Raw genomic sequence first — 16468 nt, forward strand, 5'->3', positions numbered from 1 at the left:
GGGATACACGAAGTCCAGTGTGTATAGCCCTATTGCAAAGCAACAGTTATGGTCCAAGCGATATACGAAACAACGAAAAGCCGATGAAGAAACGAATACCGACGTTGCCGCGTACTTCATTGATGATATTGTTATTTCACTCCAGGAGAACCCCAAGAGGCTCTCTAAAGGATTGAAAGAACTATTCAATGAATTGAATACATACTGCCCACATCAGAACTTGAAATGTTGGGAACGAGCGAATGAAACTTGGGACGAACACCTACGGAAATGCGACCAGCACCCATACACGTGCCACTACTGTGGACAGAACAATGGAGAATTATGGGGATACTTACGGGACATCACGACCAAACGACTACGAGGCCCCATCCACAGCTCATGCAAGTATGATTGGTGTGATTGTGTGCACTACCGAGAGCACCCAAAGCATAACCAATTACCTTGGATTGTGTGTTATAGCCACGCATGTGGAGAACACTATGATCGAAAGAAAATGGCGCATTATTTCCCAGAACGACCTAAGAAATATAATGACAGTTGTCCTTGTTGGGATTGGAACTGTGCATGCAGAGGATATCTACTGCATCCAGAGCATTCAAGTATGCACTGGACTGCATGTTATGAAGATGACTGTATAGTCCACTTTGAACCCAAGGATTACTACCCAAGTCCACGACGTCTACGGCAACCAAGATGGCAAGCAAGCCTATCAGCGACACAGCGAGGATACCACTTGAAGTTTATGACGCCAGTTCTCAATCAACTAGCCAGAGTGATGGTTGACTCAGGAGCTACTGGAAATTACATGGATCCTAGATTCCAGCGACAATTGGGGATCTTAGGGATTGAGAAGGCGCAGCCAGAGCCTATCTCAGGACTGAATGGTGAAAATTTGGGAAGTCACCTGACGGTCGAATCGGGATTTGTCCCTATGGCTGTAGCGGAACATGAAGAAAGGATCAATTTCGACGTGACACCGCTGGGACAATACGATATAGTGTTGGGGATTCCATGGCTCAGGAATCACAACCCGGAAATTAACTGGAAAACTGGACAAATGAACTTTGTGAATTGTGATTGCCCAAGAATGAAAGGACCGAGTCAACGGGAGGCCGGGACCTCACCACGATCTACAGGCAGGAGACCTGGTAGATACGTGAAGCAACCAAGAGGTGGGTTGAATAACAGAGAAATGAATGACACAGCAACGAACATTGTTTTAGCAGCCACCAGGGCCTCAGAACGACATTGGCTGATGAATTTACCCGGATGGGCACCGGACACGACCCAGAAGTATTGCGAATACTCCATGGACGAGGATATATCCAAGAGATCAGCACCGATTGAGGAATATCGCTCAGAAAGAGTTGATAGCAACCAAGAAGCATCAGACTCAGAGCTAAGCTCATGGGAATGGATTGACCATAAGGAGCTAGCAGCGACGACTCAGGAACCACAGATTCCACAGGAGTATATTGAGTTTCAGCACTTGTTCAAACAGCCTGAACAACCTGAACTACCGGACCATGGACCACACGATCATCGAATGCCCCTTATGGAAGGGAAGGAACCAACATGCAAAAAAATATACTCGATGTCAGAAAAAGAGTCAAAGGCATTACGAGAATGCATCAACGAACAACTGGAGAAAGGAACAATCCAACCATCAACATCACCAGCAGGACATGGAGTCCTATTCGTTCCAAAAAAGGATGGAAGCTTACGATTATGTGTGGATTATCGACCACTCAATGCCATCACTGTTAAGGACCGACATCCATTACCACGAATTGATGAAATGCAAGATCGAATTAGAGGAGCAAAATGGTTCACAAAACTTGATGTGACAGACGCATACAACCGACTACGAATCGCAAAAGGAGAAGAATGGAAGACAGCCTTTCGAACAAAATACGGACATTATGAATATTTGGTCATGCCATTTGGGCTTACCAACGCACCAGCATCATTTCAACGATTCATCAATGAGGTATTCGGAGAGTATCTCGACATCTTTGTGATAGCCTACCTTGATGATATTCTGATCTTTTCCAACACCTTTGAAGAACACATGCAGCATGTCAAGAAAGCACTGCAAAAACTTGAGGAAGCAAAGCTACGATTGAAGTTGAAGAAGTGCGAATTCCATGTTCAGGAAACCGAGTTCTTAGGACACTGGATTACTACAGAGGGAATCCAGATGGATAAGAACAAGGTTCAAGCAATCTTGGATTGGCCAGAGCTGAAGAACACCAAGGAAGTTCAACAGTTTACAGGACTCGTGAACTACTACCGACGATTCTTGAAGGACTACTCACAATTCATGACACCACTGTTCAAATTGTTGAAAAAGGGACAAGAGTTTCAATGGGGACCAGAACAACGACAAGCGTTTCAACAAGCCAAAGAAAAAATTGTATCTGCACCAGCACTTGTGCAGTTCGACCCAGAAAAGGAAACCACAATTGAAACGGATGCATCAGACTATGCCATTGGTATGAGGATGACTCAACCAGGACCAGATGGAAAACCACGAGCCGTTGCATTCCACTCAAGAAAACTAGTTCAAGCGGAGTTGAACTATGACATCCATGACAAGGAACTGCTAGCCATAGTGGTAGCATTCAAGACTTGGAGAGTTTATTTGGAAGGAGCACAACACACTGTACTTGTGAAAACAGATCACAAGAACCTGACCTTCTTCACAACAACTAAAGAGTTGACCCGAAGACAGGCCAGATGGGCTGAAGTACTATCGCAATATGACTTCAAGATCATCCACTGCAAAGGAAATGAGAATGGACAAGCAGACGCACTCAGTCGACGACCGGACTATGAGATCAAAGACCGAACGATCAACCCAGCAATATTGAAAACCAACGAAGACGGGACCATCAGCTACAACCACCAGGTGTTAGCAGCGACAATGCATACCTCGAACGAAGCTTTGGAAAAGAAAATTGCCGAAGAAACACAAAAAGATAAAATGATCCAGGATATGATTGAAAACTCAGCAGAAAACGACAAATTGACCACAGATAACAATGGATTAGTGTACTTGCACAATCTCATCTATGTGCCAAAAAGCATGAGAAATGAGATCATCAGCATGCACCATGACACTCCACTCCACGGACATTTGGGAACAGAGAAAACAGCCGAACAAATCATGAGAAACTACTACTTCCCAAACACGCGAAAAGTTGTTCAAGAATATGTGAAGAACTGTGAAACTTGCATTCAAGACAAGGCAGCAAGACATCAACCATATGGAAAAATGCAATCCCCGGATGCTCCAACACATCCATGGGAATGGGTTACCATCGACTTCATCACACAGTTACCGACATCACAAGGATATGACTCGATCACAGTCATCACAGATCGAATGACCAAATATATTCATTTGGTGCCAGCCAAAGGAACCATGACCGCAGCAGATATGGCACAGATATTCCTGAAGCATGTCATCACCAACCACGGAATGCCTCAGAAGATCACCTCAGACAGAGACAAACTGTTCACTTCAAAATTCTGGACGACACTCACGAACTTGATGGGTATAGAGCACCGCCTCACCACAGCCTACCACCCACAAGCAAATGGTCAAACTGAACGAACCAACCAAACGATTGAGCAATACTTACGGCACTACATCAACTATGAGCAAGATGATTGGGTTAGATTCCTACCCATGGCACAGTTTGCATACAACAATGCAGAGCATTCAACGATCAAAGTAACGCCATTTTATGCCAACTATGGATACCACCCAGTGCTATACGAAAAGCCACGACCACAAGAGTCCACATCAGAAGCGGCAAATGAGACAGTTCAAAAGTTGAAGAACTTACACCACCAACTGTCAAGAGACATCGATTTCATGAACCTACGAGCGGCCATATATTACGACAAGCACCACGGAAAGGGACCTACCTTAAAAAGGGGGGAGAAAGTATACCTGCTCCGCAGAAATATCAAAACGAAACGACCAAGTCAAAAGCTCGATCACCAGAAGATTGGACCTTTCACCATTGAAGGAAAAACAGGACCAGTGAATTACCGCTTGAAACTACCGAAATCAATGAAGCGCATACATCCAGTATTTCACATCTCGCTATTGGAACCAGCACCGAAAAACGCCATGCCAACAGAAAATATCGAAATCGAAAGCGATGATGATGAATATGAAGTTGAACGAATTCTGGATTACCGACAAGTCAATGGACGACCATGTTACCTGATCAAATGGAAAGGGTACGATACCTCTGAGAACACATGGGAACCTATTGCGAACTTGACTGGTTGCCACCAGTTGGTGAAGGAATACCACCAGCGACAGCAGAGTCGAAATTCTCCCAGAAGGAAGGGGAATTCATCATCTGAGTCAAACTAGGATCGTTGGATACCGACGCCAGTTGAGCATCACACTCAACATCCTCTCCTTGTTTCTGAAATTTCCCTTGTTCTTCATGAGTTCTATTTTCTTCCCTTTCTAATTCTTCCAATTCTTCGATCGCTTGAAACTCATGGGAAATAAATTCATTCGCACGCTCCCTAAGCAAACGTTCTTGTTTTCGCAACCGAAGGAGTTTCGCCAGAAGAGCCTCTTCTTCATCCTTGATGGAATGCTGAGCACGAACGAGACGACGCCATTCAGCATCAGAATAGGAAGGTTTCATTTCAACACAACGCGAACGACCACCTTCCTTAACACACTCGCTACAACGATCGGAATCATCAGATTTGACGCAGGTCTTACCCAGACGAGCACACCGAGTACAAGAGAAAACCATAGCAAAACCGTTATCGGAAATCTTGCGCAACAATTCGTTCTTTCGGACAGAAGAGGATTTGGTCTTAGAAACCCTGGATGACATGGTGGAATCAGCAGAGAATAAGAAAGAAGTTGGGTAGTCAGGCGCTTACCTGAGGGATACCGCAGCTTTATGACTTTCGAGGACGAAAGCCTGAAAGAGGGGGAGGTAATGTTACAGACCTTGCCGTATCAACCTCACGTGATGATACAGGGTTAGGATGGAATCATTGGATAACAGTTGATGGTGGATATGCAAGATGGAACAAGGATCAGATTGATATTTGACGGCCATGTCACGTGATCGGCATATCAGTGATATGTTCCCGCATAGCGATGATATGAAATAACATAGCAGGACTACGAAATACCATATCAGTGATAGGAAGTGACAGATCACTGATATGACCAGGAAGGATATATAAGGACGCTCATTCATGTACTTAGTTTAGTTCTTCGCGATCAATTTTCAAGTCTTACAGCATTGGTTACCTTCTAGTTTCTGACTCGTCCGCACTTAACCAACAACCCAGTATACGTACTCGGTTGGCCTTGTTTCTCTATTCGTTACCTTTATTGTTTCTACTTGTTGACTATCTTACGGAGCCTGGAGGGGGCGATATACCCATCAACGCATACGACATACCGAACCGGACCCGGAGGGGCATTGAGCATACAATTACTTGGAAGACACTTAGGGTAAGTGTCCAGTCTCGAAATATAACTAACTAGAACCCTAGGTACGATACGAGAGAAGCCAGGTTGTGACAGATTGCTCTGAAAACATCCTGGCTGTCAGTGAAGTTATCCAGTTGTGTTCGCCAGTATTGCCGTTTTGCTTGGCGTACTGTGCGGCGCAAGGTTCGTTGTGCCATTTCTAATTCAGTTGGGGGGCTATCTGGGTCTCGTGAGGCTCTTCGGAGTGCCACTATTGCATCCTGGCAGTCCTCGTTCCACCATCTATGGCCTGATGGGTGAGCATGGGCTCTTTTTGTGGATGCTTCCAGGGCATTTGTGATTACTTGTGTGATTGCAGAGGTGTACTGGTCTAGAGCTTCGGGTGTGAGGTCGAGCTGTGCTGGTGGCGGTTTGCCCAAAGCTGTTGCTTCCTTATGGATGACTGAATGAAAGATGTCTTCCTGCATGGTGGCCATTCGGAGGGGCGGCACAGGCTTTGTGTTGTTGATAGGGTGCCAATGGACGGTTGTGGACAGAGCTATGTGGTCTGCTAGGACTGGGAACCCTGGTGCTGGCTCTGTATGTGTTCCTAAGCAGACCAGAGGCCTATTGGCCCAGGTGAGGTCAATGGTGTTGTTATCATGTGTTGGGGTGTTTGGCTCGAGCATCAAGGTCATCCCCTGATGATCTACCCATTGCAGGAAATGCTCTGCTCCTGCTGAGTTGATTGTATTGGTCTGCCAGGATGAGTGGTGGAGATTGAAATCCCCTGCAACCAAACAGGGCCTGGTAGGGAGGGACTGGCTTAGGAGGTGCTTCAGCCCCTCCCCTGCATCCACAGATCCAGGGGGAGCATTATACAGATTCATTAGTGTCACTTGTTGGTCTCCTGAACCCACCTGGACTGCTGTCAAGTCCCGGCTGGGTTGGGGGCCATATGGCACAAGCTCTGCTTTAAGCTGTGGATGTTTGCGAGTATATGTAAGGGTACGTGGTTTGTGTGTCCAGTCTTCTATTGGTGTGAATAGCTTGAAGGCAGGGTGGTGTTTAGAGAGGCGTCGTGCGCGGAAGGTGGAGATCCAAGGCTCTTGGATGAGAACAATGTGGTAGCCTTGTTCAAAAGCGAGTTGCAGAGCGGCTTTGTTAGGATATTGGGACCATGGGGCCCTATCGAGGTCCCCTATCGAGACTCTCGAGAGGCATATGTGATAGATCAGATACCCCGCAGCGGGGTTGTCCAGAGGAACAGGAGTTAAAAGGCGTGCACTGTATGTAGCTTCATCCGACAAGATTCAGTCTTGTAACAATCTCACTATACTGCTTCCTTTCCAATATCGTTATCCTTACCTGGTTGACAGGCTGATCTACACTGCCCCGTAGATCATAACAGGCTTCATGTGGGGATGGGCTCCGGGCCACGTTGACCTGGAGGATCTGCAGTTGTGGGAGAGATTTGTCATATCTCATTGGGGTGATGTGGGACTGGGAACTGCTTCCACAGCAGGGTTCACAGAGGAGGCATCAGTGCCTGTTTGTTTATCCTGGTTGCTGTCCTCTGTAGTTTTGGGTGGCAGAACTTGTTGTCGACCAGATTCAATTCGTCGAATAGCTGTTACCTGTGTCTTGGGAACCCGGACCAAAATGCCCTGCTTGATACTCGGCCGTACAGGGCAATGTGCATGGTCAGCAGGAGCAGGTCTTTGGCAGTTGGCACATTGTTGGGTGCTTTCTTTGTGACCCTCTTCAGTGTGGTCTTTAGCTCCACATAGCCGGCATTTGGGTCGTCGGGTGCAGGTCCGGGGGTTATGGTAGTCCCAGCACCGGGCACATTGTTGGACTTTGGGGGTTATGATCTTGCGCCTAATGCGGAGGTTCTTGCCGAAAAAATGGACCCAAGGTGGGATCCTGGGGGCAGAAGTCTCTGGCACTGCCAGGACCATTGTTGCTGTGTTGTCTGTATTGAGAGAATGTTCTTGGCTCTTCCTGGACCAGTGTAGCTTTAGGGGCATGGTGCCTGTCTGCAGCTTAAATTCTTCCTTTGCTGCTTGCTCTGATATAGTGACAACAGAACCATCATAGCCAATGTATTGTTTGATGGCACCGGGGATGACAAAGATTGCCCATCTCTGTTCTAACTCAGCATTAGAGCCTTGGATTACCTGTTGTATATCATCCTTATTGACAAGTAGGATCTCTGCATTTTGGACATCTTTAGGCCCAATAGCGAGCCCTGTGGGAACATGTTGTATTTCCTTGATGGCGTCAGTGACTGCTGGATCTAGGCTACTGCGAAGCTTTTGTAGAGTCGCATGCGGGCTGGCATGTCGGGCAGGGTGGTCTGTTGGGAGTCGAAGGAAAAGGCGAAGAGGTCTTGCTGGCTTAGGGGCTGAGACAACAGGTTGTTTTCCAGTTTTGTTGTTTGGTTTGGATGGGGAGATAGTGTTCGCATATGTTTTGGGGGGGCTAGCTGGGCCTGGGTTGGCTGTGTGGCCTTGGTCATTTGCCTTGCCACTGGGTTGGGTGAAGTAGTTGTGCACGAAGGTCTGTAGAGCCTTGCCAAAGGAGGAGGCCCTGGGGAGGCTTTTCTGTTTCATAGAGGAGAGCTTCTTGTCCAGTAGGTTGAGGAACTCCAGTATCTCCTTGTCTTCCTCTTTCTCTTTTTTGGCCCGGGCTTGTAGGGCGACGCTGGCGTTTTTTTCGAGCTCGAAGTCAAGTTGCTTGTTTGGGCATTGTGGCTCCAGCATAGCTGGTGGCGATTGGGTTGCCATTTCATAGTCCATGAACAGAGGTGTTGGGGGTGGAGGCGAGGCATTTGGCTCGCCTGTGCCTCCCTCCATCTGGTTATCTGGCTTTTCGAGTTTTCGGTGTTCGCGGGCTTTCACTAGCGCGGCTAAGCCTTGTTCCCGGGGGCTGTCCCCGTAGCGGGGACCGCCTGAGGCGTGGCCTCTGGCCGAGTGCCTGGTGACAGGCGGCATTACTCGTCTGGGGAGCGTGAGTGGAAAGTGGCTTGTGTGCACAGTGTGAGTGTGAGTAGTAGTAGTAGTGAGTAGTAGTAGTAGTGTGTGTGTGTGTTTCTATTTAACGTCGAGGGTCGGATTTTTCCACGGAAAGATCCTGGTCCCGGTTCGGGACATACGACGGGCAGATCGGAACTGCCTGGCATCTAGCTAAGCTACCTTCTATTATACATGAAGCACCTCCCGCGCGGGAGGATACTTTAGTCAAGTCAATACCACCTGGGTTGGCGATAGTGTTGAGTTATAGGGGATCTATCCGGCATTTACCTGTTGTTTCGTAGGGAAAAAATAACCCCGCCCAGGATCGGGGGAAAAACCTGCGAGAGATAGATACTTGGTATAGACAAGATTTGTGGTTCAAGGGCCAGGCGGGATTCGAACCCACAAACTGCTGAGTGATGTCTGCACCAGCAGTCTAGCCAGGCTTAGTGTCTATACCACTAAGCCACTGGCCAAGTAGTAGTAGTAGTAGTAGTTGCTATTTTACGTCGGAAATTCGGTCACATGTCAACTAAGATCACGTGCCGCGGGGGTCCCGGAACGGAACATACGACGGGCGGAGCAAAACCGCCTATCTGGTAGCTAAGCTGATTCTATCATACACTGGCGAAGACTCCCTCGCAGGAACTTGCTGAAAAACTCTTGGGCTGAATAACCAGCACTATATATCCATTCAGGGGGAGGAGGGGGAGAAGGAGGTGAAAAGGGAGAGGAAGAGGAGATTTTTTTTTTTTTTTTTTTGGGGGGTTGGTGGGTTTGAGGTCAGTGTGCCGGACATATCGTGCTGTAAAAGTGAGACCTCTGCAACCATCCATGGAGATCCCTTGTTCCTGACTTGGAGCGCAGAATCTCATCCACCTGCCGGTTACCCCATGGCTGTGGGAAGGCCTTGTGGCCTTTTCGACAGTAGTAGAAGTGGTGGGGGTCTTCGGGCGTCCACAGGAGCACTCCAACTTGGCGTCTTCATGTCTGAAGCGCTCATGATACTGTGCGAAGTCCCCATGGCCCGACCGGGCGGCAAGGAGACGACTGAGGGTGGTTCTGGGAAGGGATAGTTCATGGGGTCGTTTATCCAGGCTGATGGAGAGATCCTGATATTGTTGTGGCGCATTCTCAATCCAGTATGATTGAAATCGTCGCCAGAAAATCTCCTTCAGAGTCCGGTGAGCCCAGGCATACCTTGCTGGAGGGGCGTTGGTCTGTGGGATCAGTCTGGCACCTTTTTTTGCTTGTTCATCAGCCAGTTCATTCCCTGTGATGCCAGCATGACCAGGGATCCAGTGGACATAGACTTGTCCAGGCTGAATGGCCTGACATCGTGGGGACCGGGTGGGCCAGGCATTTGCAACCTTTTGGAAGGCCAAGATGGTTCGTTGACTGGAGCCTCTGGGGGAGCCCTGTAGCTGCTGTGCCACTTCCTGGTTATCAAGGAGGACATACAGATTCTGTGTGTAGGGGGCTTGGGCACTATCACAGGCGGCCTTTAGCCCTTCATATGCCGCAGTGGCCTCTGCATCAAAAACTTCATGCCTGGGGGAGGCAGAGATGGCCGCAGGTGGACTCCTGCTTCCAAGCACCCCAATGTCCATACCATCCAGCACCAGCCACAGCATTGTTGCTTAAGCGGCTGCCATCAGTGAAGAGGAACATGGAGAGTGGGGGGCATGTGTCAGCCCATTGTTGAAAGGTCTCACCTGCCCTGTCTCGAGTCAGGCATATATTTTGGATAGTCTTGGAATCCTCTGTCTGCCAGGGGGATATACCAGAGGGTCAGTCTGTTCTACCCCCTGTAGCCATGGCAAGTGATTATGGATTAGACGTGTGTTCACAGGAAAGGGTCGTGTTCGGAATAAGCGCCTGTGAACTGGATGGCGGTTGTCCAGTCGGGCAACACGCAGTCTGGCAGACGTGCGTTTCTGGTCCAGGATGATCTCCATTGGGGGAATGGCAGTTTCTCGATGGAGGGCTGGAATAGGAGTGGTCCGGTATACTGGGAGAGTACCACGGAGAGCATCTCTGAGCACCTGGTCAAGGCAAGAAAGGGATGAGTCAACTCGATTTGAAACAGAGCCCTGATTCCTGGGTCTGGGCCTGTTTCGGCCCGGCCACCAGGCCTCAGCCCCATAGCAAAGAACTGAAATGACACAGGCAACTGTAGCTTGTCGCAGTAGGTGTGCCTTAGTCCCTCTAACTGTGTTGGCTAATGATCTGACACCGGCAGTTGTCTGCTTGGCTTTTGCAGCTAGGGTTCTGCAGTGTTTGCTAAAGCTCAACCTCCGGTCAAACCAGATGCCTAGCCAACGCGTTGCGCCGCCAGGAGGGGGGGGTGTGACTGTGTGTGAGCCTTGAGAGGTGTGGATAGAGCATGTGGGGTTGGAATGGTTGGTCCCACGTGTGAAGTGCTGCAGTTCGGTTTTATTGAAGTCAAATGTGAGGCCTTCTCTAGCTCCCCATTGTCTGAGCTCCTCAGTGCAGTGCTGAAGCACAGTGCAGTTTTTCTCCAAGGAAGGGGAGGCCACAAGTTGGCATATGTCATCAGCATACCCAAAGCGGCCGCTGCCGCAAACTGAGCCCTGTTTGAAAATGGGCTCAATGAATAACATGAAGAGGATTGGGGAGATTGGGGAGCCTTGTGGGAGACCTGCTGGAACCTGATATGTCTGGCTTGTATGGTTCCCTAAGCGGAGGCTGGCAGTTCGTCCCTGGGTGAAGCTAGCTACCCATTGGACCACATTTGTGGGCCAACCCTGCTCTCGGAGACGCCTGATCAGTCGTCCTGATAGGATAGCGTCAAAGGCGCCTTGCACATCCAAGGTGAGCATGGAGGCCTTCAGACCTCGTGACCATGCCTCCTCGATGTCGTGTATCAAGGCTGTGGCTAGGTCTGTTGCAGAACGCAGTGGGAGAGCTCCAAATTGCTGAGGGTGGAGGACTTTATATTTGATAGCAATCCATGCCATCCTGCGTGCGATCAGGCGCTCAAGTCCCTTTCCCAGAACTGACAGGGAGAGCAATGAGCCTGTAGGCCCGGGGGAGCTTCGGTCCCTCTTCCCTGGCTTTGGAATGGCTACAAGCGAAGCGTCTCGGAATGGAGTAGGATGCCAACCTTGCTCTAGGCAGTGTCGGTATAGTGTTGAGATGGCGGGGCCTAGGGCGGGCCATGCTTTCCTAAGGATAGAGGTGGTTATGCCATCTTTTCCTGGGGTGCTGTTCTTGGGCTTGGCGACTGCAGTATATATCTCTTGCTCTGTGATGGCAGGGAAAGGCAGAGTAGGGTTGCTAATAGGTTCCAGGTTGAGCTCCACATCCTCGGAGCATGAGGTCTTTTGCAGAAGTGCCCGGACCAAATAGCTTGCCTTGTCATCTGTAGAGGTATGGAGTTGGTCTCCTTCTTTTAAAGGGGAGATGGGTAAAGTTCCTTCAGTTCTGTTCCACTTTACCGCATTGAATACATCCTTGGGTTCTTCAAATTCATCAACTTTTGAGCGCCAGAATTGGCGTTTGCTATGCCGAACAACACGGCGGAGGGTCCGTTTGGCATCCTCAATGCCTTCTGGGGTGGACATTGGGTCTCGTACAGTCCTGCGGAGTGTCCTGACTACACTGGAGCAGTCCTGGTTCCACCATTTGTGGCCACAGGGCCGGGGATATACTCGTTTGGTCGAGGCCTCCAGAGAGGTGGAGATTGCCTGGGTGATGCTAAGTGCAAGCTCATCTAGTTGGGAGGGAGAGGGGCAAGGGGGAAGAGTAGAGGTTATTCCATCCACATGTCTTTTCTCCCCTTGTAATGTCTCCTGGAATAACTTGTCGTTGTGGGTAGACCAGCGGAATGGCGGAGTATCCCGGGGTAGGTTGTTTATGCTCCATTGGATGGCTGTGAGGATGGGTTCATGGTCTGCAAGGGGTGGGAGGTCTGCAGCGACTTCTGAGGATATCCCAAGGCTGAGCAGAGCGCTATTGGCCCAAGATAGGTCAATCATGTTTTGTCCACGAGTTGGTGAGTCTGGTGGGAGCGTTAGGGTGAGGTTCTGGGACTCTGCCCAAGCTAGGAAGGGTTCTGCTCTGAGAGAAGGTTGAGCAGAAGACTGCCAGATAGGGTGTTGGAGGTTGAAGTCTCCAGCTATCAGGCAGGGGAGGGATGGAATTGTCTGTGTCATGAGAGACTCCAAGCCTTGGCCCTCATCGACGGCACTCCGGGGGCGTTATAGATATTAACCAGGAGTGCTGTCTTCTGGGGGGTGTTGATTCGGACGGCCAGGATGTCTCTGGATGGTGGTCCAAGAGGAACTAGTTCTGCTTTCAAGTGTGGGTGTTTCTGTATGTATGTGAGGACTCGGGGCCTGTTTGACCAGTCCTCAATTGGGGCGAGTTGGTGGAATGATGGATGGTGTTTAGATATTCGACGGGAACGGTCTGTGAAGATCCAGGGCTCCTGAATTAGCACTGCATGACAGTTGTTTTCAAAAGCCAGTTGAAGCGCAGTTTCATGTGCTTCCCAGTTTCGGCCAACGTTGAGTTGGAGGATCTGTAGATGAGATAGTCTATCTAACATGATAGAGGTTGTTCTCTTGTAGGTGATGAGCCCAAGTTCTCAGAGGGCTCGTTTGCATTGGTCTGGTCTTTTAACATATGCTGGCGCGCTCCTGCTTTCCTGACTGCAATGTATTGTGACCTTGTTAGTCTTTGGATGACTCCCTGTTGTATAGTAGGTCTGGTGGGACAGTTTGAGTGGTCTGCTGGGAAGGGGCCACAGCAGTTGGCACAGTTTGGTTCTGGTGATTTCTCATGGTTATGGTGGGAGTGCAGCTCTTCACTATGGTCCTTCTGGCTGCAAATGCGGCATCTAGGGGTGCGGGTGCAGGTCCGGGGGTTGTGATAGTCCCAGCACTGTGTGCACTGTTCTATGCGGGCCCGGGGGGTTTATGCTTGATTGGTGTGTTCTTGCCGAAGAGCTGGACCCATTTGGGCACTGTTTGAACTTGAGTTTCTGGGACTGCCATGACAAGGGTGCCAGACAGCGGATTCTTATTTGAGCGGTAAAATTTCAGAGGGGAGAGGCCTGTCTGAAGCTTAAATTCCTCCAGAGCCATCTGTTCGGTTATGGGCACTTGGTTCCCATCATAACTGTTATACTGCTGGGGCGCGTTTGGTAGGGCGTAGATAGCCCATTTCTGTTCAACTTCGGCTGTGGCTCCCTGTATAAGGCGTTCCAGGAGCTCCCTATGTTCCATGAGGAGCTGGAGGCCCGGGCCATCCTTAGGCCAGATTGCCAAGCCCGAGGGCACTTGTTGGATCTCTTTAATGGCTGCAGAACAGGTCCCGTCCAGGTGTTTCCTCAGTATGTCCAATGTGGCGTACGGGCTAGCTTGACGGGCTGGGTGGTCCTTGGAGAGGCGGAGAAAAATGCGCAGAGGTTTCTCTGGTTGTGGTGACTTGCCTGTGGCCTTGGGTAGCTTGGGCTGTGGCCTGGGGGCGTTATATGGGGATCCAACAGTTTTGGCATAGCTGTTGTGTGCCGGGTGCGGGGGTGGTAATTCTCCTGTTCAGAAGGATCTCCAGTTGTTAGGTTCTTTCCAAAGTTGAGGACCAGGGTCCTAATGTCTCTGCCCAAGGAGGCTGCTCCCTGTAGGCTCTGCTTTTCCCAATCGATGACCTTCTGGCTAACCATGGAGACAAGCTCTAGAACTTCATCTCCGGTGGTCTTTATTTGCGCTGTTTTCGATGCCACTGCTGCTGCAATGTGGCTTTGGAGTTCTAAGCCCAGTTGACTTTGGGGGGACTCGTGGGCCGGAGTCGTAGGAGGGGTATCCCGTTCAGGCTGTGTGGGTGGATACTGGTTTTCAGGAGGATTGCAAGGGAAGTGTTGAGCTTGCATCGGTATCTCACGTCTCAGCTGTTCTGGTGGATGTTGTGGGGTGGTGGGCTCTCGAGGAGGCGCGGTCGGGGTCTCGCAGACCTCCGGGGCATCCTCCATGCTGGCATCTTCCTTTCCATTGTGCTTGTTGAGTCTTCTCTCACTTCTCAATCGCATAGAGTGCAGGCGATCTTGCGCTCTGGTAGCAGGGCCCATTCTTTTCCTGGCGCCCATGGTTGATGGATGAGAATATGGAAGTATAGTAGTAGTAGTAGTAGTAGTAGTTGCTATTTTACGTCGGAAATTCGGTCACATGTCAACTAAGATCACGTGCCGCGGGGGTCCCGGAACGGAACATACGACGGGCGGAGCAAAACCGCCTATCTGGTAGCTAAGCTGATTCTATCATACACTGGCGAAGACTCCCTCGCAGGAACTTGCTGAAAAACTCTTGGGCTGAATAACCAGCACTATATATCCATTCAGGGGGAGGAGGGGGAGAAGGAGGTGAAAAGGGAGAGGAAGAGGAGATTTTTTTTTTTTTTTTTTTTTTTTTGGGGGTTGGTGGGTTTGAGGTCAGTGTGCCGGGCATATCGTGCTGTAAAAGTGAGACCTCTGCAACCATCCATGGAGATCCCTTGTTCCTGACTTGGAGCGCAGAATCTCATCCACCTGCCGGTTACCCCATGGCTGTGGGAAGGCCTTGTGGCCTTTTCGACAGTAGTAGAAGTGGTGGGGGGTCTTCGGGCGTCCACAGGAGCACTCCAACTTGGCGTCTTCATGTCTGAAGCGCTCATGATACTGTGCGAAGTCCCCATGGCCCGACCGGGCGGCAAGGAGACGACTGAGGGTGGTTCTGGGAAGGGATAGTTCATGGGGTCGTTTATCCAGGCTGATGGAGAGATCCTGATATTGTTGTGGCGCATTCTCAATCCAGTATGATTGAAATCGTCGCCAGAAAATCTCCTTCAGAGTCCGGTGAGCCCAGGCATACCTTGCTGGAGGGGCGTTGGTCTGTGGGATCAGTCTGGCACCTTTTTTTTGCTTGTTCATCAGCCAGTTCATTCCCTGTGATGCCAGCATGACCAGGGATCCAGTGGACATAGACTTGTCCAGGCTGAATGGCCTGACATCGTGGGGACCGGGTGGGCCAGGCATTTGCAACCTTTTGGAAGGCCAAGATGGTTCGTTGACTGGAGCCTCTGGGGGAGCCCTGTAGCTGCTGTGCCACTTCCTGGTTATCAAGGAGGACATACAGATTCTGTGTGTAGGGGGCTTGGGCACTATCACAGGCGGCCTTTAGCCCTTCATATGCCGCAGTGGCCTCTGCATCAAAAACTTCATGCCTGGGGAGGCAGAGATGGCCGCAGGTGGACTCCTGCTTCCAAGCACCCCAATGTCCATACCATCCAGCACCAGCCACAGCATTGTTGCTTAAGCGGCTGCCATCAGTGAAGAGGAACATGGAGAGTGGGGGGCATGTGTCAGCCCATTGTTGAAAGGTCTCACCTGCCCTGTCTCGAGTCAGGCATATATTTTGGATAGTCTTGGAATCCTCTGTCTGCCAGGGGGATATACCAGAGGGTCAGTCTGTTCTACCCCCTGTAGCCATGGCAAGTGATTATGGATTAGACGTGTGTTCACAGGAAAGGGTCGTGTTCGGAATAAGCGCCTGTGAACTGGATGGCGGTTGTCCAGTCGGGCAACACGCAGTCTGGCAGACGTGCGTTTCTGGTCCAGGATGATCTCCATTGGGGGAATGGCAGTTTCTCGATGGAGGGCTGGAATAGGAGTGGTCCGGTATACTGGGAGAGTACCACGGAGAGCATCTCTGAGCACCTGGTCAAGGCAAGAAAGGGATGAGTCAACTCGATTTGAAACAGAGCCCTGATTCCTGGGTCTGGGCCTGTTTCGGCCCGGCCACCAGGCCTCAGCCCCATAGCAAAGAACTGAAATGACACAGGCAACTGTAGCTTGTCGCAGTAGGTGTGCCTTAGTCCCTCTAACTGTGTTGGCTAATGATCTGACACCGGCAGTTGTCTGCTTGGCTTTTGCAGCTAGGGTTCTGCAGTGTTTGCTAAAGCTCAACCTCCGGTCAAA

The 16468-nt window shown here is 50.1% G+C and overlaps 3 protein-coding genes and 1 non-coding gene across 4 annotated transcripts; all 4 read right to left on the reverse strand.

Moving 5' to 3' along the window:
- Positions 1 to 4289: 4289 nt before the first annotated feature.
- On the reverse strand, positions 4290 to 4883 carry ACHE_50415A (uncharacterized protein; the record flags this gene model as incomplete). The annotated part of the gene is made up of 1 exon (XM_043280129.1): positions 4290 to 4883. The coding sequence occupies one exon, from the start codon at positions 4881 to 4883 to the stop codon at positions 4290 to 4292; it is 594 nt and encodes a 197-aa protein (XP_043137739.1).
- A 3991-nt stretch (positions 4884 to 8874) lies between these two features.
- Positions 8875 to 8969, reverse strand: ACHE_t50006A. The gene has a single exon. It is a non-coding gene; the product is annotated as a tRNA-Ala (tRNA).
- Positions 8970 to 13415: 4446 nt separating this feature from the next.
- ACHE_50416A (uncharacterized protein) lies at positions 13416 to 13745 on the reverse strand (the record flags this gene model as incomplete). The annotated part of the gene is made up of 1 exon (XM_043280130.1): positions 13416 to 13745. One exon carries the CDS (start codon positions 13743 to 13745, stop codon positions 13416 to 13418), a length of 330 nt encoding a protein of 109 aa, XP_043137740.1.
- Positions 13746 to 13849: 104 nt separating this feature from the next.
- On the reverse strand, positions 13850 to 14602 carry ACHE_50417A (uncharacterized protein; the record flags this gene model as incomplete). Its single annotated transcript, XM_043280132.1, has 1 exon — positions 13850 to 14602. The coding sequence occupies one exon, from the start codon at positions 14600 to 14602 to the stop codon at positions 13850 to 13852; it is 753 nt and encodes a 250-aa protein (XP_043137741.1).
- Between the last annotated feature and the right edge of the window lie 1866 nt (positions 14603 to 16468).

This window comes from Aspergillus chevalieri, chromosome 5 (assembly GCF_016861735.1).
Source record: "Aspergillus chevalieri M1 DNA, chromosome 5, nearly complete sequence".
In the NCBI taxonomy this organism is placed as follows: Eukaryota; Fungi; Ascomycota; class Eurotiomycetes; order Eurotiales; family Aspergillaceae; genus Aspergillus; species Aspergillus chevalieri.